The following is a 21,338-nucleotide window of genomic DNA, read 5'->3' as shown; positions in this document are numbered from 1 at the left end:
AATAATTACATAATGTCAAAAATAATAAAAGCGAAAAATACATGCAAAAAAATAGACTGAACGGAAGAGAAATGATTTTGGTTATTTCTTGGTAGTAGCTGCATTTTGTAAGCATCCTACAATGAGTGTGTACTACTTCTGTAATCAGAAAGATTTATTTTAAGTACACCATTTCAATTCTTAGCATGTACTACAAATGAGATGCCCACTAACCTCGCTATTCACTTTTCAAGGAGTTTGAGAAGCAATTGAACAACATGATGCCGAACTGAGATTTCTTTTTCGTGCCTGTCATCTGGGACCTGCATTGATGGATTTTGTGTTTTAATAAAACACTGACAGCAAAGAACGCCCATAGGGCATAAAGGCAAATTTTCAAAATTTGTTGTTTTTCATTATGACTCATGTTACTTAATGACTCTTGAATATATTTCCAGTAAAAAAAAAGAGACAAAATTAAAGATGTAACTAAGTAAATCATTCATGCTACCATAACTCTTATCTCAGACAAAACATAAATGGTTAAAAGTCTCAGAAAGAAGACTTAGAATAGCAGGTACAATAATTAAATTGAGAAGATGAAACCAAATTGGAATTGGAGCCAGTTCACTGGGGCCAATGGAGCCAGGAGAAGAAGGAAGGTTTACTCATTGGTCTTGGTGGTTCACCTAACTAGAAGGAAATCATTTCTACAGGTTTTCCTGCTTATGGAAATGGGAAGAAGCATTACTTTCTAAGTCCTTTCCCACTCAGAGGGACTCTATAAGATAAATGTAGTTTCTTCACATTCGACAATCCACCCTGAAATGAATGTAGCTCCCAAATGCAAATTTTGAAAAAAAATAATTAAGCAAGATTCGGGATCTTTTTGAAAACTTAGCAATGATTAATGCTGATTAAATTTGGTTGAAAATAAGACTGGTGGCATTTTCTTTTTAATTTGGCAGCATGATGTTTTTAAAAATAAAACATTTTCCGATAAGAAGTTATTCCTACTGTTTAAAGCTCACAAGACACAAACGACGATCATGCACTTTCAAGCCTTTTGACATTTTTTCAACTATCACTATCTGATGATAGGAAATTTTATGCGCTGATTACATAGTCATCTTTTTCTAATGATAAAAGCTACCCATTTATTATAGAAATTACTAGAAAAGGGCTTAAATAAAATTAAAACCATCAGTAATCTCACTGTTTGGAAATAAACATTGATAAAATTTCTTTTCCATGAACTTTTTCTTTCATACAGTTGTGAATCGGACTCCACATACTAGTTTTGAAGTATGACTAATTTGTAATATTCAAAGGTCCCTTGTGGAAGATCACATAAAAAGGAATCTGGTGACTAGCCTTCTCCTGAAGACATATCCAGGAATTCTGGTCATTCCTTATGAGTGCATGACATAAACAACGTTAAAAATGTAGAAACTTCAAGAATCTGCATCTGTCTGGTGTGCAGAGGCCAGGTTCACCAAGCATCATGCCCGTGCATGTATGTATAACCCCAGCACACACAACTCCCATGACTTAATATGTAGTTGGACCTACAGAGTGCAAAGATCAATGAAGACTGGAGGGGCCACAGGCACAGATTCACCGTCACACTGAATTACTGTGCCGGAACATGAAGGCATTTACAAGACCCTTAAAGTCTATAATAAAAATGTTCCCCCACCTCTACGCCCAGGTTGTCTTTGTAACATTCTTGAATACTCTTCTGCTGTATGATGTGTCTCAAGAGAGCTGCTGTTTAGTATAAATCCAAAAAAACTACTCTGGTACAATATATCTGTCAGAATATCTAAATACACCTTTTTCACACGAAAGAAGATTAAAATAGTTGTAGATAATTCACACAAAAGCAGTCACCAAAAAACACAGTGTGCTTGTCCTAAAATTGTATTAAAACAATATAATTCAAGATTAAGAGGAATTAAATATCTTCAATTTCTCATCGGATTGTTGTAGCCACCAGCCCCCGATAGACACACAGACCACCAGAACTCAGTGAGTTATAGGAAACACACTCTTTATTCAGCCAGCTAGGTCTGCCAGGGGTACACAGACCCCAAATTAAGCAGCCCCGAAATGTAGAGGTACAGGGTTTTTAAAGCCCAAAATCTCATTCTTCATTCTGTCTGAACACAAAGGTCTATTTTTCTTCTATTCACTACCTGTCAACCCACAGGTCGGTTGTGCAAGCGGGGGTACAGAAGCAGAAAATAAGCAGAAGCTTATTGTTAGAATGTTATGTTCCTATGGGTGAAAGCCAAGCAGTAATTTTCTAGCCAGTACAGGATCACAGCTGACTGATTTCTTGGTCATTACTATATGTTTAGAAACACATACCTATATGTTTGGAAAATCTTGAATATAAAATGAAACAGAATGCCATTTAAGATAGTAAATCTTTAACTTCTAATTATTTTAGATTAATCTATTAACCCGACTTTGCCCTCATAAATCAACAGTAATTTATTGCATGCAATACACCTTGCCTATGCTGGACAGAGACGAGTGCAGAAGGGGATCAATTTCAAGAGTGGATCTACACTAATGAAAATTGGTCATTCAAATCAAAAGGGATTGAAAGCTTTGCAAAGAAAATATTCTCCTTGAGTAATGATAACGATGTGCTTGAATACCACATGAGATAATTAATAAAATGTTCATATGATTAAGACAGATCTTATATGATGGGTCCAGAAGCACAATCAAAAGCAAAGGGTGAAATGAAAGAGCCGACTCACTCCCAAGGGAAATCATCCGCTCCACAGGAGGAAAATGGCAACAGCGACCTAATATACTTTCTCCGTCTAGATAAGGAATGCAAGATACTGTAGAGCAAGTATGCCCAGGGCAAATGTGCAGATTAGAGAAAAATAACCCAGAGCAACACCGGATGCTACCTCTGATGGAAAGGTCAGAAAGGTCACATGCAAGACATAACAAGCATTTTTCTCTGTTCAAGCTTTGTTTCGAATTCTAATATGTTTAATGTTTGAGACCATTTTTTGTTTTCTAAGTAGCACCTTTCTGAGACTTAACTTCAGTAACATAATCTCTTCTGTCTAAAGGATATATCTGGACACAGCAAGAGAGTTTAGAAAATACTTACGCTAATGCTAAACAGTAATTCTTTGTTCAAGTATAAAGTGATCTATAAGACTGTTGCCTATTACCTAGTGGAAAACATTGTCCAATAGAGATTTATCCTGTCCCAAGGTCACGGTTGTCTCTTTTATAAACACAACATCTGTCGTGAGTTTTTTAAAAAGTGTTATTTATTGCCTCTAACGCACAGCTTTTCCTCTACGACTTGACTTTGTGAATCAGGCGGATATTTGCTCTAATACAATTTTGTGTTAATTCTGTAAGGAACACTGGGTTAAGAATGGAAAGATCCTGAATGTCGGTCCTGATTCTACCACTAAACAAGCTATGAGAGTTACAGGACGAGATTCAATCTCACTGACTCTCAATATTTGGGCCTGTGAAGTGAGACTAACTTAGGATGAGGTTTCCCTAAATGGTGCATAGCAGTTTATCATGATAAAAACAAATATTCTGACAGTTAATTATAGCATTATCATGAATCTTCTGACATCGGATTTATATCTGAAGACATTTTACACATCTCTTGTTCCTTTTCACTGTGTTTTCTCCCTTGAGTTTCAAATCACTCTTGCCACATGAGTAAAAGTTGTACACAGATGGGGAGGTACCTGGATTAGGGATGAGGACAGTGGCTGGCAATAGGGACCCAATCAATTTGGGGTCAAAAGATTTATCTGCCACTGCTAAGTGGTGCCAGGTAGTGAATTACAGTCTTCACGTGGATTCCACCTTTTAGGCAAGTCTAATAATTCTGAATAGAATTATGAAGCAGAAAGTTTTCAGCAAAATGATGTGTATTCACTTCTGAAACAAAACTGCAATTTTGAGTGTCACATCAGGGGTCATAAGCAATAGTGCTCATCCAAAGACCTAGTATTTGTTCCTAGGGACCTTACTTAGAGTCTAAAGAAATGTATTTGAAGCACTTCACACAAAAGGCAAGTGAGAACCAACAGAAACAAATCACTGACAAGGTCTGCCCCACCTAATTAACTAATTTGCAATCTACTTCCTAACTTCTGCTAAATTATATGGCCTCTTGCTGTAACAAATTAGTTTGAAATACACGATTCCTGGGGACAATTGTCCTTATGTATTTTCTTGAATTAGGAGTTCTGTATCTAGTGTTTAAGCATTACTTATTTTCACATTATTAAATCACTGACCAGTCAGACAGAAAAGGATGGGATGTCTTGTAACTTACTTAGAACAAGGAATAAGGAAGAATAAGGAAACTCTTGAATTATCAAATGTTTAAGAATTTGCTTTTCTAACTCTCTTCACTAATTACGTTATGAGTAGTAAATCAACCAGATGAACTCTTCACTCCAATTTCCAACATTTTCTGTTAACGTCTCCAATTATGGACATGCGTGAACAGTAACCGGTTATGCTATGATCGCGTTCACGTTTGACCAAGTACTAAACAGAGCTCTAGGGCCTTCAGTAGTTATCCTTTCTTTCTAAGTTTGCTGTTGGGACTTTTTAAAAGATTCCTTTAAGCCTTAACACATAGTCATCAGAATGGATATCCATATTTGTCTATGTCCTCCATATACAGATCTCTATGTTCTTATTGACGGCGATATTACTGATGAATAAACTCATGGAAAACATGTAGATGCTAGCTACCTGAGACTGCTGACTCCTGTAGTGTCTGGTTACAAAAAAAATATCAGCAAGAAAGAAACCAATAACCCAGTCAGATTAAATATGGAGTATGACTGTTTCTACAGGAAAAATATAACAGCACATAAAACAACTCAATTTTTAAATTAAAAAGTAAAGTGAAATTTGCGGTTGGTGAGAGAAATACACATTTAAACCCCAGTGATCAAACTGTTTCCTCTAGTTTAATGTGAGTAAAAAAAATAGAATAAAAAATAAGTTCCTCAACTCCGATTCCCCAGCTCTGCACAAATAGGAAGAGTAATCAGTTGTTGCAGGGAAGAGATTCAGAAATTAGCAAAATGCTGAATTTCACATTAGGTTCTTTCTTCCCTGGAGTCTATGTGAAGAAACACACAAGGCTTGATTCTACCAGGCTAGACAGTCAGTGTATGTGAGAATCACTTATGGAATTCGGTAAAATTAAGGTTCCTGGGCTCTGCCACCCGGCACTTTCATTCAGCCGTCCTGGGATCGGTCCAAGAATTTGTAATTTTAAAAAACACACTGGGTAAATTCACTCTGTGCCAGGAAATTCAGAAATACGTCTTCTGTACTGTCAGAACACAGGCTACCTTAACAGTCCAAAATATAGTCTAAAACAGAGTGGCAATATACTCAAAGAAGTGTGTCTATTTGAGCTAATCAGAGCATCTTTCTTTTTTGTCCCCAAAGATCAGGGCCATCGACAGCAGCTACGCGGCTGGCCAGCTCACCTAAGCAGCGGTAGGGAATCACGATGTGGCCATGGGTCTTGCACTGCTTTCGGCCCCTCTTGCACCAGTTCTGGATGGTCACTGGTTGGTTGGCTTCTACCACGTTGGTGATCTGCAGCTCAGGGTAGACCTGGGAGAGCACACAAAAAGCGTAAGCTGTTACCTGCGTCAGGGGCCGGCATGAACGAGGACTTGTTCCACCAGGGCTATTATCCTATCCCCCAACATTCGAGCCTGTTCCGATGCTGATCAAGCTTAAGAAATTCAGGGTAAAGAAAAAGATGCAAGTGACAAGCACTGAATCATTTTATTCGAAACATTAAGCGATGTGACTTATTTTACTGCACCTATTCAGGCTTAAAAAAATAAAATAGAAACAGGAGGAGGTGGACTTCTTCTAAGAATGGGGTCATTTTCAATTTAAAGTAAACATGTATGAAGATGATAATCTATAATTTTCTACATCAATGTTATACCTGGGGATGTATTACCTTTACTGAAATTCAACCCACTCCTATCTTACTAATTAGGAAAATATTTTACAGGCAGGATATGACACAGAGCATGTTTTCTATATAAAAATACTTCTCTTTATTCAAAGTGATTTACATAAGAACGATTTATCAAACAGTTATCAGGATTGTCATTTAAATAAAGATCTGCATTCATGAATCTCTTCCCTTGATAACTAACTACAGCCCTTTGATAACAGTTGTTGGTAAATCATATTTACTGAGCACTTGGAATGACATGTGAAATATCAAATCAATTTTATTTATTAACAATAAGTAGAGATTTGAAAGAAAATATAATCATAAACATTTATTTCAAAAATGTGCTTTCCCTTGGATAAATCTTGCATGTCACTGGGGGTACTGGTTTGCCAGGTAAATACAATGAAGAGAGAGAAGTATAAGAGACTGGTGGGTATCCAGCAAGGGAATGGCTATGACGCTGAGCTCTGACATCTAAAGCGAAGAGAAGAGAGAACCTGAAGGGAATGAAACACAATGAAAAGGCTGTAGAATGAGTCCTACGCAATTTTCGCTTAAAAGTGCTAAAGAAAGTGAGGTGATGAGAGTCAGAAAGTTGAAATTAAGACTGGAGGAGTTACAGTTACTGGTCATGACAAGGAGTATAACACGACCATCGGAGGAAAGGGCTCATGGAGAACGATGAAGGCAAGATGGCGAAAGGAATGAAACTCAAGGAACTGAGGAACTGGAGGAGCAGAAGGATCACTGAGGTTGAGAGTAAAATCACTTATCAATCACGAAAAGAAGCCGTTGTTTGCATGACAGAAAGAGCCAAGAGCTAAGTCCTTCAAAGACACCGAGGATGAAGGATGGCTACAGGGAGAGGAAGGGGTGGTCTAGTTGGAGAGGGTGTACTTCACAGTGTGTGTGGGGGTGTTTTAGGGAGGACAGGGGGAAGAACGGGTCGGAAGTGAAACTGTGGAGGAAGGAGGGCATCCCCATCTCTAGGCACGATGCTAAGAGGACTGTGAGAAAAGATGGTCTACGTAAGGAGGACACAGAGGCAGAGCCACCAGGCTGGATAGCAAGAGGAGGAGGTCCAGGGCGTGGCGTATGGGTGTGAGGAAGTTGGCTTCTGATCCTCAGTGACATTCATGGAGGGCTTGCCGTGATCCTGCCTATCTTTAAACTGTTGCTACTTTCCATTCATTGTGAACTTACTGTGCACTAATTTTGATTTTGTTTAATGTAGCATTAAAATATTATTTAATCTTGATTCCTGAGTGCCTCACTCACCTCACCCTAGTCTTAACCCTGAGATAAATCAATTAAAAAACAAAAAAAGGCATGAAGAAAACAGATAAAAACTGTGGTATATTCAGACGGTGGATGATTCAGCATTGAAAAGAACCATGAAGAGACATAGAGGAAGCTTAAATATGCTGAGGCCCAAAGGAGACAGCCCCAAAATATCCCACAATGGCATATTAATTATTTCTAATTAAAATCACTTGAGAGGCAGCCTAAGTTGGAACCTCTCTATCTCCCTAAATGCAGGAAATAAATCTCCTTTTATGGCAAGCGCCCTCCCTACTATAAAAGCACTAAGGCTCAGTCACACTAAGAAAGAGACAGCCCGGTCACCAGAGAACCCAGAGCTGAGAAGCCTCTGTAAACAAACCCTTGTGAATTTTACTAATTTACTTCCCTAAGCCGACATTCTACTTAAATTCCTTACTACCTACGTACCCCCAAAACCTATGCTCCTTGCCTTGTCAAATCTCCACTAATATATTGTTCCTTTTTGTGGAGGATATTTTTAAACAGCCTGTTCCACATCTCTCAGAGTTATCCTTTTAATTCTCCAGTGTACATGTAATAAAACTTGGGCTTGTCTCCTGTTATTCTGCCTTGTGCCAGTTTTGTTAGCTGCCCGGCCACAACAACTAAAGAAGAGTAGAAGGGAGAATTCCCTCTCCCAGATGAACGCATCGGTAGTTGCCAGGAGTTAGGAGGTTAGGAGAGATAAATGGGAGGAGCACAGAGGATCTTTTTAGGGCACGTAAATTACTCTGTATGATACCATAATGGTGAATACATACATTTGTCCACACTCATAGAATGAAGAACACCAGGAGTGACCCCGATGTCAACTGTGAACTTTAGGTGATGATGTGTCAGTGTAGATCCATTAGCTCTAAAGTATGTGCCCCTCTGGTGGGGGATGCTGACCCAGGGGGAGGCCGTGTGTGTGGCGGGTAAGGCATCTATGGGAAAATCATGTGACTTTCCTCTCGACTTTCCTGTAAATCTAAAACGGCTCTAAAAATTAATTAAATGATTAAAAAAATAAAATCAGACACTGATCGGTGTAGTGTGGGATAAATTCAGTGGTGACGATACATGCTATGAGAATATTAAAGAAAAAAAAAAGGATATCTAAATCAGAATCTTGGGATGGGCACTGGAAGGGATATTCTTCAAAAACAATGCCAGTAACTTCGCTTCCAATGGAAATCGCCACTTCCCTTTAGTCTATTCTGTCGTTCAGTATGGAAACGCTACCATGTACGCCTTTCAGTCGCAGACAATGCTCCACTTGAAAAAGCCACTAAAAATTTACTACCCCCATGGCTTTTTTCCTATGTGACGAAAGGTGAAATGGTCCTTTGCACAGGATATAAGTCTCCCATCACCTTTCCTTGTTTATTATATCACAAAAGTACGGCACTCCTAAGTCATAAACTCTACGACACCAGAGAGCTCGCCTGGAGGGACATGACTTTACGAGCAGTAAAGTGTGAGTTACTGCGTTTTTCTAAAGGGGTTCCAGCTGTCACTTCACAGAAATACTGCCCTGCTGAGAATTTTCCCAGGAGCTTTGGGGTTTCTATAAACCCTGCATGGCGGGCAGTCAAGTCACATTTTTTTTCTTTTCAACTCAAAACCAAAAAACTGTTTGTAGGGTACAAACTGTTAAGTAGGAAAAAAACAAAAAGCCCTCTGGTTCGCGATGCACACCTTTGGTTTCCTGTGGAAATATCTGATGTACTAGAGCAGCGATTTATTCAGTTGCTCATTTTCTAGCAACAGGGCTTCATCCCCAGAGATCACTGGAGCTCCACGAAGTGATCAGCCCAATACAGAATTTATTTCATTTCCCACCACGAAAAAATCCAGGGCATATGTGTTATTTCCTGTGTTTCAATTTCTCTCTTCTGAACACTGAGGACAACTGTTGATATGTAGATGGATGAGGAGATTATAGAATATATATGCACATATATATATATATGGTGGATTTTAGGGAAAAAATCCCATGCATAGTTCACCTACTGCCCTATGACGAAACGACAGCAGTAACTTCAACCTGATTCACATACTTTTATTCAGAGACAAGGAGTTAACGATTTGGATCTGCCAAAGATAATAAAATTTTGCTGTCCTAAAATCGTGTTTATTTAACACAGGGGAGGAATATCAACCACTGAGGCAATGACATGTCTCTGAAACACGGCAGGTGCCAGTTAGGTAAAGTGATCACCACATGGCACAAGCAACCCCGGACCAGAAAGCAAACAACAAAACAACAACAACGACAACAACAAAAACAATGAAAAACACATATTAAGGGCTCTGACAAAAATTCAGAGTACTATATATCTAGTACGTTTTATTAAGCAGCTTCGGTATATGACCAGGGGCAAGTAAGCATTTTATGTGGAAACAATAGCACAGCTTGTAGTTTTTGGCAAGAATAAAAATTCATTAGATACGCAAAAGGGTCCGTGGCTTGTTACGTCCCTGACTTTTCACCATAATGAATTGTAAGTTCAATGTTTTACATTTTCTTTGCTGTATCTCAAATCATAACAGAGGAAATAAAGATATCTGAGTTCCTTCAGCTCTTTAGTTTGCATATTTTCCAATACATGCAATACACATACTGCTAACACAACAAGTACTGCTAATAATTTGCTAATACATCAAGCAGTTGAAAATCTCCACTTTTATATGGCCTTCTTTTCTAAAAAGTTCCCTCTGTAAGCCCTAATTATGAGTATTTTCTTTACTGTTAAAAAAAAAAAAACTTTAGATAACTACAAGCTATATTAATAAAAACTTAAAGCGGAAGCAAATCCAGGCCTATGTCAGGTACTTGAAACGCTAACTGCCCTCAGTTCCGACATATCTTCCTAAATTACAGCTGCCCAGAGTGGTCACTGAATAAATATATATATACCCTGTGCTTCGAAACACACTACTCTCACCTAAAACCTTCCACCACACTGCACATCCCAAGCCCAGTAGGGTCCCCCATGTGGCCAATCCTGCACTGCCAGTGTCATATGATGTGAATCCCTCTCCTACTTCAGGAATGCTTTCTATATTTATCACAGTGTGCGTCGCATTTGTGTTAAGTACGCATCCGTACCACCTTCCCACTGAAAATGCACTTTCCTGAAGGGCAGGAGACACAATTGGGCACCCCATCATCTCTCTTTGGCACCCCATGTTCACTATCTTTGGTTTAAGGCTATTGGAAGTCTGCCAACCCCCTACTCCTACCCCTGCGATGCTCCAGCCCTCGTTGCTCTGAAGGAGCACTCATTAGTGAGTACTTAACTCTGGAGCTCTGTCCCTACAGCTGATTAGAGCCAGAGGAAAGCAAAGTAAATTGCATTCTTCTCCTCAAGAGTTTTGAGCCAGCACATACTAGCTAAATGAGGGGACTACCTGACTGGCAGGCAGGAGAAGTTATAGCCAGAGCTGGTGCATATCAGAACTGGTAGGTGAAGGGGAACTAGGCGTTTGGAAGCAGCAGCGGAGGAGAACAGGGAGATGCACACAGAGAAGCTAAGATGAGAGAGCCAGGTTGCCCAGACAGAGACAGACAGGCAGGACAGAGGATCAGACAGGAACTGCCTAATTACCTATTACTCCAGGGAGGCGTGGCATGCTCCCTTCAGTAAGCCCCTCTTTTTAAACATGAGTGACTTTGGTAGCTTTATTTTGAATAAAACCCAAGACAAAGGCCCAGCTTAAATGTTGGTTCACTAATCCTCCCTCCCTGATCCCTTCCATCTCTGATTTCAAAGCATTTTATCTGACCCTTTATTCTGATCAGGGACCACTTCCTACCTTCTGTGTGCCTTCCTGCCCTATCAGAATACACACTCCTTGAAGGCAGGGACAGTGTGACTCATTTTTGTGTTCCCTAAACAGTGGCTAACACTGTGATAGCACAATAAGTGCCTGAAAAATATTTAATGAATATTTCTGGTTAAGTTCAGAATCCATTACTAGAGGGAAATTCAGTATATATTAATGTCTCAGTGGGTATTATCATTGTAGCTCTTAAATAAAAATAATCTAAATAGCATAATACAATAGTTAGATTATATATGAGCTTTTGAGAAAATAAGCATCTCCATGTCTTCTAGTATTTTTCCTCCAAGTTTGATGTGGCAACTTATACAAATAACAGCATCTTATATAAGAGGGAGTAGATTAATGTTAATAAGTACACGGCTGAGAAAGATGTTTAGGAAACATTAGAAATCAGGCTCTCACTGAGGCCTGGTCCAGGTACCTACTCTTCTGGCCATAGAAACAATGCTTTACCGTTAAAGCTAATGTCTTCAGCCCATAAACTTTTTTAAAAAAGAGAGCTGAAACAATTCCAAGTATTAACTTCCAGGAGAACAGGAAAGTAGAAATAATCTTAGATCCATATTAGAAGGTTTTACTTAGTAGCCTAAGTGGTTTTGCCCACTATAGAATAATAACTTAAAAATGGGTTACCATCAGAACAGTGTTATTCTAAATTTTAAAAATCTAAAAACAACCCTGTCTCTCTCCCCCCACAAATTGGAAATATATTAATTTCAGATAAGATGACATTTCAGTTGTCGAATAACACAACGCAAGAAAAAACACTGATATTAAGAAAGTCAAGAAAATGTAGTTATATATACAGAAATAGAAAAATATTTAAGATATATGTCATCAGAGTCCTACAGAAATTTCCCCCTACTCCTCAATATTAAGAACAAATAGGGGTACCCTCAAAGTCTCTTTTGCAAACAAGCCACTTGGGATAAGGGATTAATGCCAAAAGTCTTATTTACACTCAACTAAATTTGAAAAGACAAAGGATATTTCAAGAACACAAAATCAAATGTGGCTAGGAAAAGGCTGAAAACAGTTAATGGTCAGGGTACTAGGAACTGTTACTAATTCAGAAAATAACGTGCTTGCGGTTCTTTCTAATCTTTCAACTTTTGAAATCAATTTTTAAGTAAATTCTCAAACAAGTCTTTTTGAAAAATTATATATAACACAATTATATAGTGTTACTAAAAGGGCATTTGAAGCGTAAGTCAGAAGCCAATAAATAACATTCACCTTAGTTAATTTACAGCTCTGCAAATGAGACGAGCGACACATCTGCACAAGAAATGATGAGGCCTGATGGAGGCAAGAGAAAGAGCTTGCCTTCCCGACTTATCCACACACAAGAGTGACTAGATTTGATAATTACTGCAGATGAATGACAGGTACATGGGGCATTCAGTATACTATCCTTTCTACTTTATATATGCTTGAAATTTCGAATTAAAAGTAAAAAACTAGCCTAGCGTTGTCTCTAAATTGACACTGCGTGCAAAAAAATACAATACAAAAATAAAAACAAACCAAGATCCAAACCAAGATACATGATTGCAGCTGGCACTTATGAACATATACATAAAATGAAGAATCAAAAACCCTATGGCAAAATGGTATAGAGGTGGCCGAATCATGGGAGATTTTCATCCGAAAGCTTTTACATACCAAAATCTGTTTTCAGAGAACATAGCCAAGAGGAGAATAAGGAAAACATATAATAATGAGGGTTTATTGTATGCTGGAGTGACTGCAAGTGTTTTAGGTGTAGCAAGTCATGTAATCCTCTGTCAGCAAGCACTGCGTTTCACAGAAAATGAGACTGAAGAAGCTAGAATATAGAGAAAGTCGATGCCACATCTGAGCACCAGGGACTTATACCAATCACAACTTTTAAGCGACTTACACTTCAGTGTACAAACCAAAAAAAAAGAGTATGTTCTAAACAACACATTTCTGTTCTTGAATTAAAATGACAAATTTTCTCCTTTAAAAGTTTCTATAACACAAAGAAAAATTCTACCAAACTGTTTCCCACCTAAATCCTTTCAATAATCAGGGACGTCGGAAACGGAACAACTAATTTAATGGAGAAAGAGAACTAGAAAACGACCCGAAACGTCCTCTGCTTAGAGTTTAATGAGTTTCTGAGAGGCAGCGAGCACGCGGCTGATGAAACGCGACTGCGATGACGATGACGGGACGCACGGGCGGGGCCACCTACGCTGGCACGGCGACGGCCTTCTGGGAACGCGGGGGACGGGACGCGCCGCAGGCCACTGGCCTGCTTCCCAATAATCTGGCCCACGTCTGCTTCTCACATTGTGTATCAATATGTTGTTATATACATACATTTATACTCAGAGTCGGAAAATACTGTCCAAGAACCTTGTTCCATGTCAGTCTTACTCCAAAGTGCTGGATGTAAAAACAAACTGGGGGGTGGGGGGCCCACCAAAATAAATAGGTCAGGACATAAATGTGAAAACGCAAACAGATGTGCACACGTGTAACCCAGATTCCCATTCTCTGTCAATTTATGGCCAAGTTTCTTAATGGCAAAATATCCAAACTCTACAATTTTCTTGCTAAGTATACCTCGACAAAGCAAAAAAGAAAAAAGGGAACACACTACAGGGAAAAAAATTGTAACAAGTAAAATGTCATATATAAAAGTCTATAGAAGTACTTCAAATATGTAATAATTGAGTATGCATTTAGGAATGAAATAGACAGTAACAAGGAGAAATGCTGAATCAAACATTAATTTGATTAAATAATTGTATGAAAAGAATCCAAATTGATTTCATCTCTTAACTCTAAATCCTATGATTTGTGCAAGCAGTCCCTATATTTACACAGGCCATTAATGCATAAAAAATATTACATTCTCATTTATACATAGCCGGGGACGTTGATTTGAAAATCGTTTCACCTAATAGGAAATTTTGGATCTTTCCCAAAACCACAATGTGTATGTGCCTGTAATTTGCGGGTCAATTTTAAACCTGCAAAGGTGGACTGCACACACAACAAAATCATCATGGCCAAGGAAGAGTGTCCCACAGCTTCTGCCACAGCACTGTGTGTCCATTATACCCTCCAGGTTGGTTAGATTAAAAGGATCACATGCATTGTCTGCTCTTAAAATTAAGTTTAATTCCATATTACTGTAGAATGAAAACGACAAGGCTGAGAACCACTTCCTGTCTGGAAATGCCATGTTCGGTTACATATTTTAGAGTAGAAAGTTGGGCAAAGGAAATGGCTTTGTCTGGGCTCATCAAACAGGCTGTTTTTGCTTTGTTCAGGCGCTGACGTGCTTTGTTCGGAGATCCTGTTAATTCATAGACAGAGCAACTGTTCATTTACAGCAAGAAAGTTAAAGAAACAGAAAACACACTGTTCACTGTGGAAAAGAAAATGCTTAGGAAAAGGCGAATGGACCCATTATCCAGTAGAGGAGATGATACAGTAAGGCATACTCGCCTGTCTAACTTTCTCAGCTGGAAGTCTGCCAGTGCGTGGGGCTGAACCTGTCCAAGACTCCCTCCAGAGACGTGCTCTGCAGTGTGAGTTAGCAGAGCCACCAACACCTGCTCCAACTCCCTACCTCACACCAGGTGCTAAGGGCAGCAGGGGCTATGTTTTCAGTTCTCTTCTTGAAAGAGGAGAAAGGAAGGTGCTGGAACTCATACAATTTCTCATTTAAGGTGACTATATTTAACTTTTACAATACACAAAGGGAGATGTGCTAAGTTTAGTGAGGCCGCTCTCCTGGGTTGCTCAGGTGTCAGAGCAAAGGCCGGATGTGAATTCCCCCTTAACTGTATTTGACCCCAAAGACTCCCTTATCACAGCATCTTGTACACAATGAGGCAGATAAGCTGCATGATCTTTGACACCCCTTTTCACACTAACACCTTGAGCTCTGAATTCCTTTCTCTCCACAATCCAACCTCCCCTTGGATAGGGGCTAATACTTTTAAAAGTATCTTGCCCAGAAAACACAATCTCATGGCTCTTATCTCAAAATCAGACTCTAAATACCCAGATTTACAATCAGGACCCTCTACTTTACAGCCTCATTCCACCTTTTCACTTTTCTAAACTCTCTTTTCAATTCATCAAACTGTATATTTATATCAGCCTCTTACGAGCTAAGAGTGGTGTCTCGCCACCGCTCGGCAACACGTGACACAAAGGCCTCTCCTGAACACACTCAATAAATATTTGCTAAATTCGCTTGAATCAAGTCTGGGAAGGAACAAGATTCTTTAGCTGAAAAATCAAAATACACTTCCAATTTTTTCTGTTCCCATCCCAAAGCCTTTAGTTTAAATAAAACAATGTGGGTTTTTGTTTGTTTGTTTTTTAATTTCATTCATGAGGACAAAAAAAAAAGCTAAAAATTCTCATTTTTGTTCTTAGGTTTTAATGTTTCAAGAGGAATACTATCCTAGTTTTATTCTATTTATATTTATAAAGCTCCTGATACCTTAGGCCAGTGCTTGAGTATTATAACAGTTCATTAAGGCAAATGGCCACTTTAGGCTGTTAATTGATGAATAATTTACATAGTTACTTTCAAGTTGTTTCTGTGATGGCAGCACTTTCTGCATCTAGTATAAAATGCAGGAAAAATAACTGTTTTCTATTAAAAGACCAAAGAGGAAAATAATAATTGAGGGAATGTCTATTGTGGTCATCTATGATTGCACAAAAACTAACCCAAAACTTAGTGGCTTCAGACCATAAACATTTATTTCACACAGTTATGTTGGGTTAGGAATCTGGAAGTAGCTTAGCTCAGGGATCCTGACTCTTACCAGGGTGCGTTGAAGATGTCAGCCACGGTCACATGAAGGCTTGACTAGGTCACAGGATCCACTCCCAAGTGGTTCATTCACATGCCTGTCAAGCTAGTGCTGGCTGTGGGCAGGAGACTTCAGTCCTCATCACAGCACATCCCCACAATGCTCTCTGAGTGTCCTCAAGGCATGGTGGCTGGCTTCCGCCATGGCAAAAGTAGGCAAAGTAGAAGCCACATGCCTTTTATGACCTAGCCTCAAAAATCACAAACACCCCCTCTGTAACATCTTACTGGTTATACACGTCAGCGCTGCACATTGTGAAAGGAGACCACATGTAGACATCGGTATGAGGCAGGAATCATTGGGAGTCATCTTGACAGCTAGCTACTGTGTTATCATTTAGAATTTCTCACAGTTCTTTGGGTTGACCGGGCAATTCTTCTGCACATGGTGCTGTCAGCTAAAGAACTGCGAGGAAGGCTGCAAAGTCCAACACGGCCTTGCCTGCGTGGCTGGTGCGGGCAGCTGGCTGAGAGCTCAGGCAGGCTAGTGACTGACCTCCGTGCTCTTCCACTTGGGCTTCGCCACGTGCCTGCCTTCCCAGAGTACAACGGAGAAACATCTTTGCCTTCTTAAGGCTCAGACCCAGGCCTGAACCAGTGTCACCTCCTCTCCATTCTACCAGTTAAAGCGAGTCTCAAGTCCAACCAAGATTCCTGGGAGGGTGTACCTCCTGGAAAGCATAATTCATCGACAACCAACAATGGAATCTATTACGACTGTGTCAAATAAAGAATAATAAAGATTATTCTTAATGCATTTAGAAAGCAAACTTAGTGATTATTAATATATTTAACTATTTAAAGTCACCTATATGTTTATCACTCTACTGAGTGTGTTCCACAACACTTGAACCAGGTAAAAAGAAATTGAGGGCAAATCTGGGCACTGCGCCAACATTCCTCAACTCTCGTCTAAAAACCTCTTTGGAATTCCATCAATGGAAAGAAACAGTCCCTGCAAAAGGAAACCACAAACTCCATTTGAGGGGAGGCGCTCTCAGTGTAGAGGGAGGCAGAGCCCCTGCTAATACTGCTCCGACCCCCAGGCCAATAACAAGCTGCCCACAAGCGGTCAGTAAGCTCTGATAAAATCCTATGTAATGCATGAGCTCTAGAAACAGTTATTCTCAGCAACACCTTGGATCTATAAGCCCTATGCCTGTAGAAACCATGGTAAGTCCTAGTCTTAGCTCAGGCATTCTTAACAAGCTACCATAAACTGGATAGCTTTAACAACAGAAATTTATTTTCTCACAATCCTGGAGCATGGAAGTCTGAGATCTGGGTGCCAGCACGATCAGGTTCTGGTGAGGGCTCTCTTCCTAGCTTGCAGACTGCTGACTTCTCTCCAAGACTTGACATTACCCAATTGTGTGAGCAGGGAGAGAGATTAAATTCTCGGCAAGCTCTCCTGTGTCTCCTCTACAAGGGCGCTTAATACCATCACGAGGGGCCCACCTTCATGACCTCATCTAACCCTATCTACCTCCCAAAGGCCCCATCTCCACATAGCATCGCATTGGAGGTTATAGCTTCAATATATAATGTGGGGTGGTGGGGGGCACAAGCATGCAGTCCATAGCAGTTCTCAATACATATTTGATGAAGGAATGAAAGAAAATCCTCTAATGGTGCTGACTGTGCTAATAAAAGAGAAATACGAAGAAAGGCAAATATTTAAATGATGCCTGGGCAGAAGCATTAACTATTATAACTAGAAATAGGAAGGACTATATGGGCATTTAGAATTTGGAAGATTGCGATAAAATGCAGATTAAACAAATCATTGATTTAAATCATAAGTTTCAAGCTATCTTCCCAATTAGATGTTATAAGAGCTTATCACCAGGAATAAAGGTAAAAGACTCAAGTTTTACTTTTTCTTCCTAATTCTGCCTTTGAATCACAGTAGGACAGAAGAAATCAGGAAGCAAAAATGACGATATTCATAATAAAAACAACAAAACCAACAGCCAGGAATAAAAAGAGAAGAAATCAGACTACAAAGACAGACTAGAAAATTCATCAAAATAATAATATTTGACACATCATATTAAGCTAAGCATCAGCGGATACAATGTGCAGCTTATATGAGGCAATCCTTTGAAAAAACAAATTAAACAAGCGAGTTACACTGGTTAGCAAAAGGTCAAAATGAGGTCACGGTCATGAGTTCAGTTGGTTTCTTCCTGTCGCAGGTCCAGAGACTGCTAACAGCTGCCCCTCTCAGCCAGCTGTCTCTAAAACATCTGTGCTTTCGTCACAAGAGGGACTGAGAGAGCAGAGAGAGAAAAATATTATTCACCACTATTAGAAGAAAAATAATCAGTAAATGAGTAGCACTGTAAATGGAAACTAATAGTAATAGTTTCTGCATCTTTTAAAAAGAAGATTTGCAAAATGATAGATGACAGAATACAGTGGATAAATACCTTTACAGTGCTGACCGAAAATGCTCATCAACCTGAAATTCTATACCTAATTAAGCCATTGTTCATTAAGAACAACTACTTCTGGAAATAAGGTGACAGACATAAAAAATAAATAAAAAGAAAGATCAAGATAAATAATGTAGGAATAGAGATGCTTTGGTTAAAGATTTGGCTGTAAACCATGAATCCGCTTAAAGACAGAACTTAGAACAAGGGGAATTACGCCAAGAGAACCGATTGTAATATTATGATATTGAATATATAAAAGTGGGGGCATTTGAGATATTGCTTCCCGGAAATGGTGGTCAGTATGGCTCAAATAAACACATGTTTGGATGTGAAAGAAAAAATACAAAAGGAATATAACTTACAAAACCTGTGAGGAGGTAGAAAAATTGTGATTATTTCCTGTAGCTCTCCTAGCAAAAAAAATCAATCAATACTGTCTAAAATAAAAACATGGAGTTAAAAAACAAAAGAATAAAGGAAAATAAACATTTTCCACAACACAGAAATATTCAATCCTACAAACAAAAATTATTCTTTATTTCTGATTATAAAAGGAAAAATACAAGAATACCTACAAAGTAGGAAGTGGCGGGAAAACCCTAAACTATCAATAAGGAAAGTTTTAGGTAGTTTAGAATCACCATTCAATAGAAAATAGCAAATGTTGTTTCAAAGTTCTAAGTAAACATCTCTCCCTGACTCCATACTTTCCTCAAAGCCAGTTAAATGCAGGATGCACTATAAATTCCCTTAGCTACACACTCTCCAACCCATAAAGCCTTTCCAATCCACACTGTGTTTCTAAGCCCCCTGTTGGATTGTGGTTATATTTCTATTTTGCCCCATGTCACTTTCATCCTTTTTTTTTGTCAAGAGCCCCTCTCCTCACACCATGTTGCTCAGGTCTGGCCATCAAACAGGCCGTGCACCCATATGGCGGTCACAGGCTAGTCCCAGTACTGAGTCCTTGTACCCAAGGTAGATGTGTGACCAAAAGCAGGGCCACCCAGAATACCTCCTTGGAATTACAAAGCATACTGGCAGAAGGAACTTGGGAAGCCAAGCTGGAACAATATACTCCTGGAGCTACTGGCTGCCACCTTTCCTGGCCACGGAGAGAAAGCCCATGTTAACAGGAGAAAGTGCGGAGGACATAAAGGATCAGCAGAAATGAGAGAGATCCCAATAGAGAAATTCCAGGCAGCACAGTCTCAATTCCAAAATTTGAAGACCTAGTTTCTTGATGCCTTTTTTATTTTTTTAATTCTGTAAGCTACCCTCACTCCGAGATCCTTCTCATCTGTGGGAGAAAACATTCTCCCTGTGTAAGATGTTGGGTGGGATTCTGTCACCTGGCAACAGAAACTGCCTAATTAACCCACCTTTACTACTTCCTCATCTTTTCTTCTAAGACTCAGCCAATCACTTATCCACTGGACCTCATGCATACCTGAGCCTAGTTTTCTTACAATTGACATCTACCCTTTCCAGTTTAGCTTAAACTTCTTTTAGCTTAAGTTCCTTCCCTTTAAAACACACACACACACACACACACACACACACACACACACACACACACACACACACAAAATAAAAAAAGCCTTTCCCTTTTCCATGACTTGCCCTCAAGCAATCGGCCTCCAGCCTACCCTCAGAGAATCCACAGATCTCTTCACTATCCATTCTTGTCATTCTTCCTGTAAACTACTGCAATCTGACTTCTATTCCATTTAAACTGCTATGCCAAAGATCAACTATGGCCTATTATTTGCCGACTTAGAAGAATGTTTTGTTATACATATATAAAAAAAAAAGAAAAGAAAATGTGTCTAAAACTTTGAAATGGGCGAAAGGGATTGCTGGTTGTCCTAGCAATGAAAATGCAGGTGTTGTCTTCCAGAGCCTGGGAGAGGTAGGGGAATGTTACCAAAGAGTGTGTTCTTCTGATCGACAGGCTACCACTAAGGTATTTTATGATTCTGTAGGGGCAGACATTATAGAAAAAGAGAGCAATGCAAGTGTTTCCTGCCCCACGCAATACAAAGCAAACAACTCCTATTCATAGCTACGTAGATAAAGTTTGTTGGGAAAAGAATGTAAATCTCTCCAAATCAACCTGGACTAGTTACAACATCTTACAAGTTACCTCATTAATTGATGGATTGAGTAAAATCTTTCATGTGTGTTCATTTTGCAAGAGTCATGATTTTGCCTTGTCAAAAACTATACTTCAGCATCACACTTGAATTCTCACCACCTCCCACACGAAGAAATCAGCCTGGCTTGACTTTCAGCATGTAGCGTTTCATAGTTCTGATCCTAAATCTCTGGCCACTGCCCCTCCTCTGATAGCAGTCTTCTTGTTCCTCTTAAATGCTGCAATTCCCCAAGGTTCTTTCTCAGAATTCTTCTCCACAGGCATCATGAGGATAAAAGGCCAGGTGGCTGGCACTTTTGTTAATGGTCAATAAAAGTTAGTAGCAGCAGCATCACCATTGTCACCATGTGCCATCATTACATCATCAGTTTTTACATGGCTAAAATTATCTTACAAGCCTTTCTCTCCCTTTGGACCCTCCTTTAGGAAAAGGCCCTGTGTTCTACTCATCACTGCATCCTTTGCACCCAGAGATATACACATTTTAGGAAGAAAGAAGCATTAGGCTCTAGAAAGGTGTTCACATAATCACTTTGAATTAAAATATTTTTACTTAAAGATGTATTGAAAAAGGACTCATGCAAACAGGACTCCCAAACATTAGCAAAGTTCTGGTGTGAGACGGGGGGGAGGGGCACTCTTCACCTTCCCTCTCCCGCTCGTCCCATCATAGGATCTTAGACTATAACACAGCCCGGGCTCGCTGGTGGAATG

At 39.4% G+C, this 21,338-nt stretch overlaps 1 protein-coding gene across 6 annotated transcripts in view; it reads right to left on the bottom strand.

Annotated features, from left to right (window-relative positions):
• LOC107498323 (amyloid beta precursor protein) overlaps positions 1-21,338 on the bottom strand; it is a 233,803-nt gene that overhangs the window by 161,607 nt on the left and 50,858 nt on the right. For all 6 annotated transcript variants that reach the window (XM_016121315.2, XM_016121317.2, XM_016121311.2 and 3 more), the window contains exon 3: positions 5,505-5,634. In XM_016121315.2, coding sequence (XP_015976801.1) covers positions 5,505-5,634 — 130 coding nt within the window. The remainder of the gene's footprint in view (positions 1-5,504; positions 5,635-21,338) is intronic.

Source organism: Rousettus aegyptiacus, unplaced genomic scaffold (genome assembly GCF_014176215.1).
Source record: "Rousettus aegyptiacus isolate mRouAeg1 unplaced genomic scaffold, mRouAeg1.p scaffold_m13_p_4, whole genome shotgun sequence".
NCBI lineage: Eukaryota > Metazoa > Chordata > Mammalia > Chiroptera > Pteropodidae > Rousettus > Rousettus aegyptiacus.
This window is presented reverse-complemented; position numbering and strand designations above follow the sequence as displayed.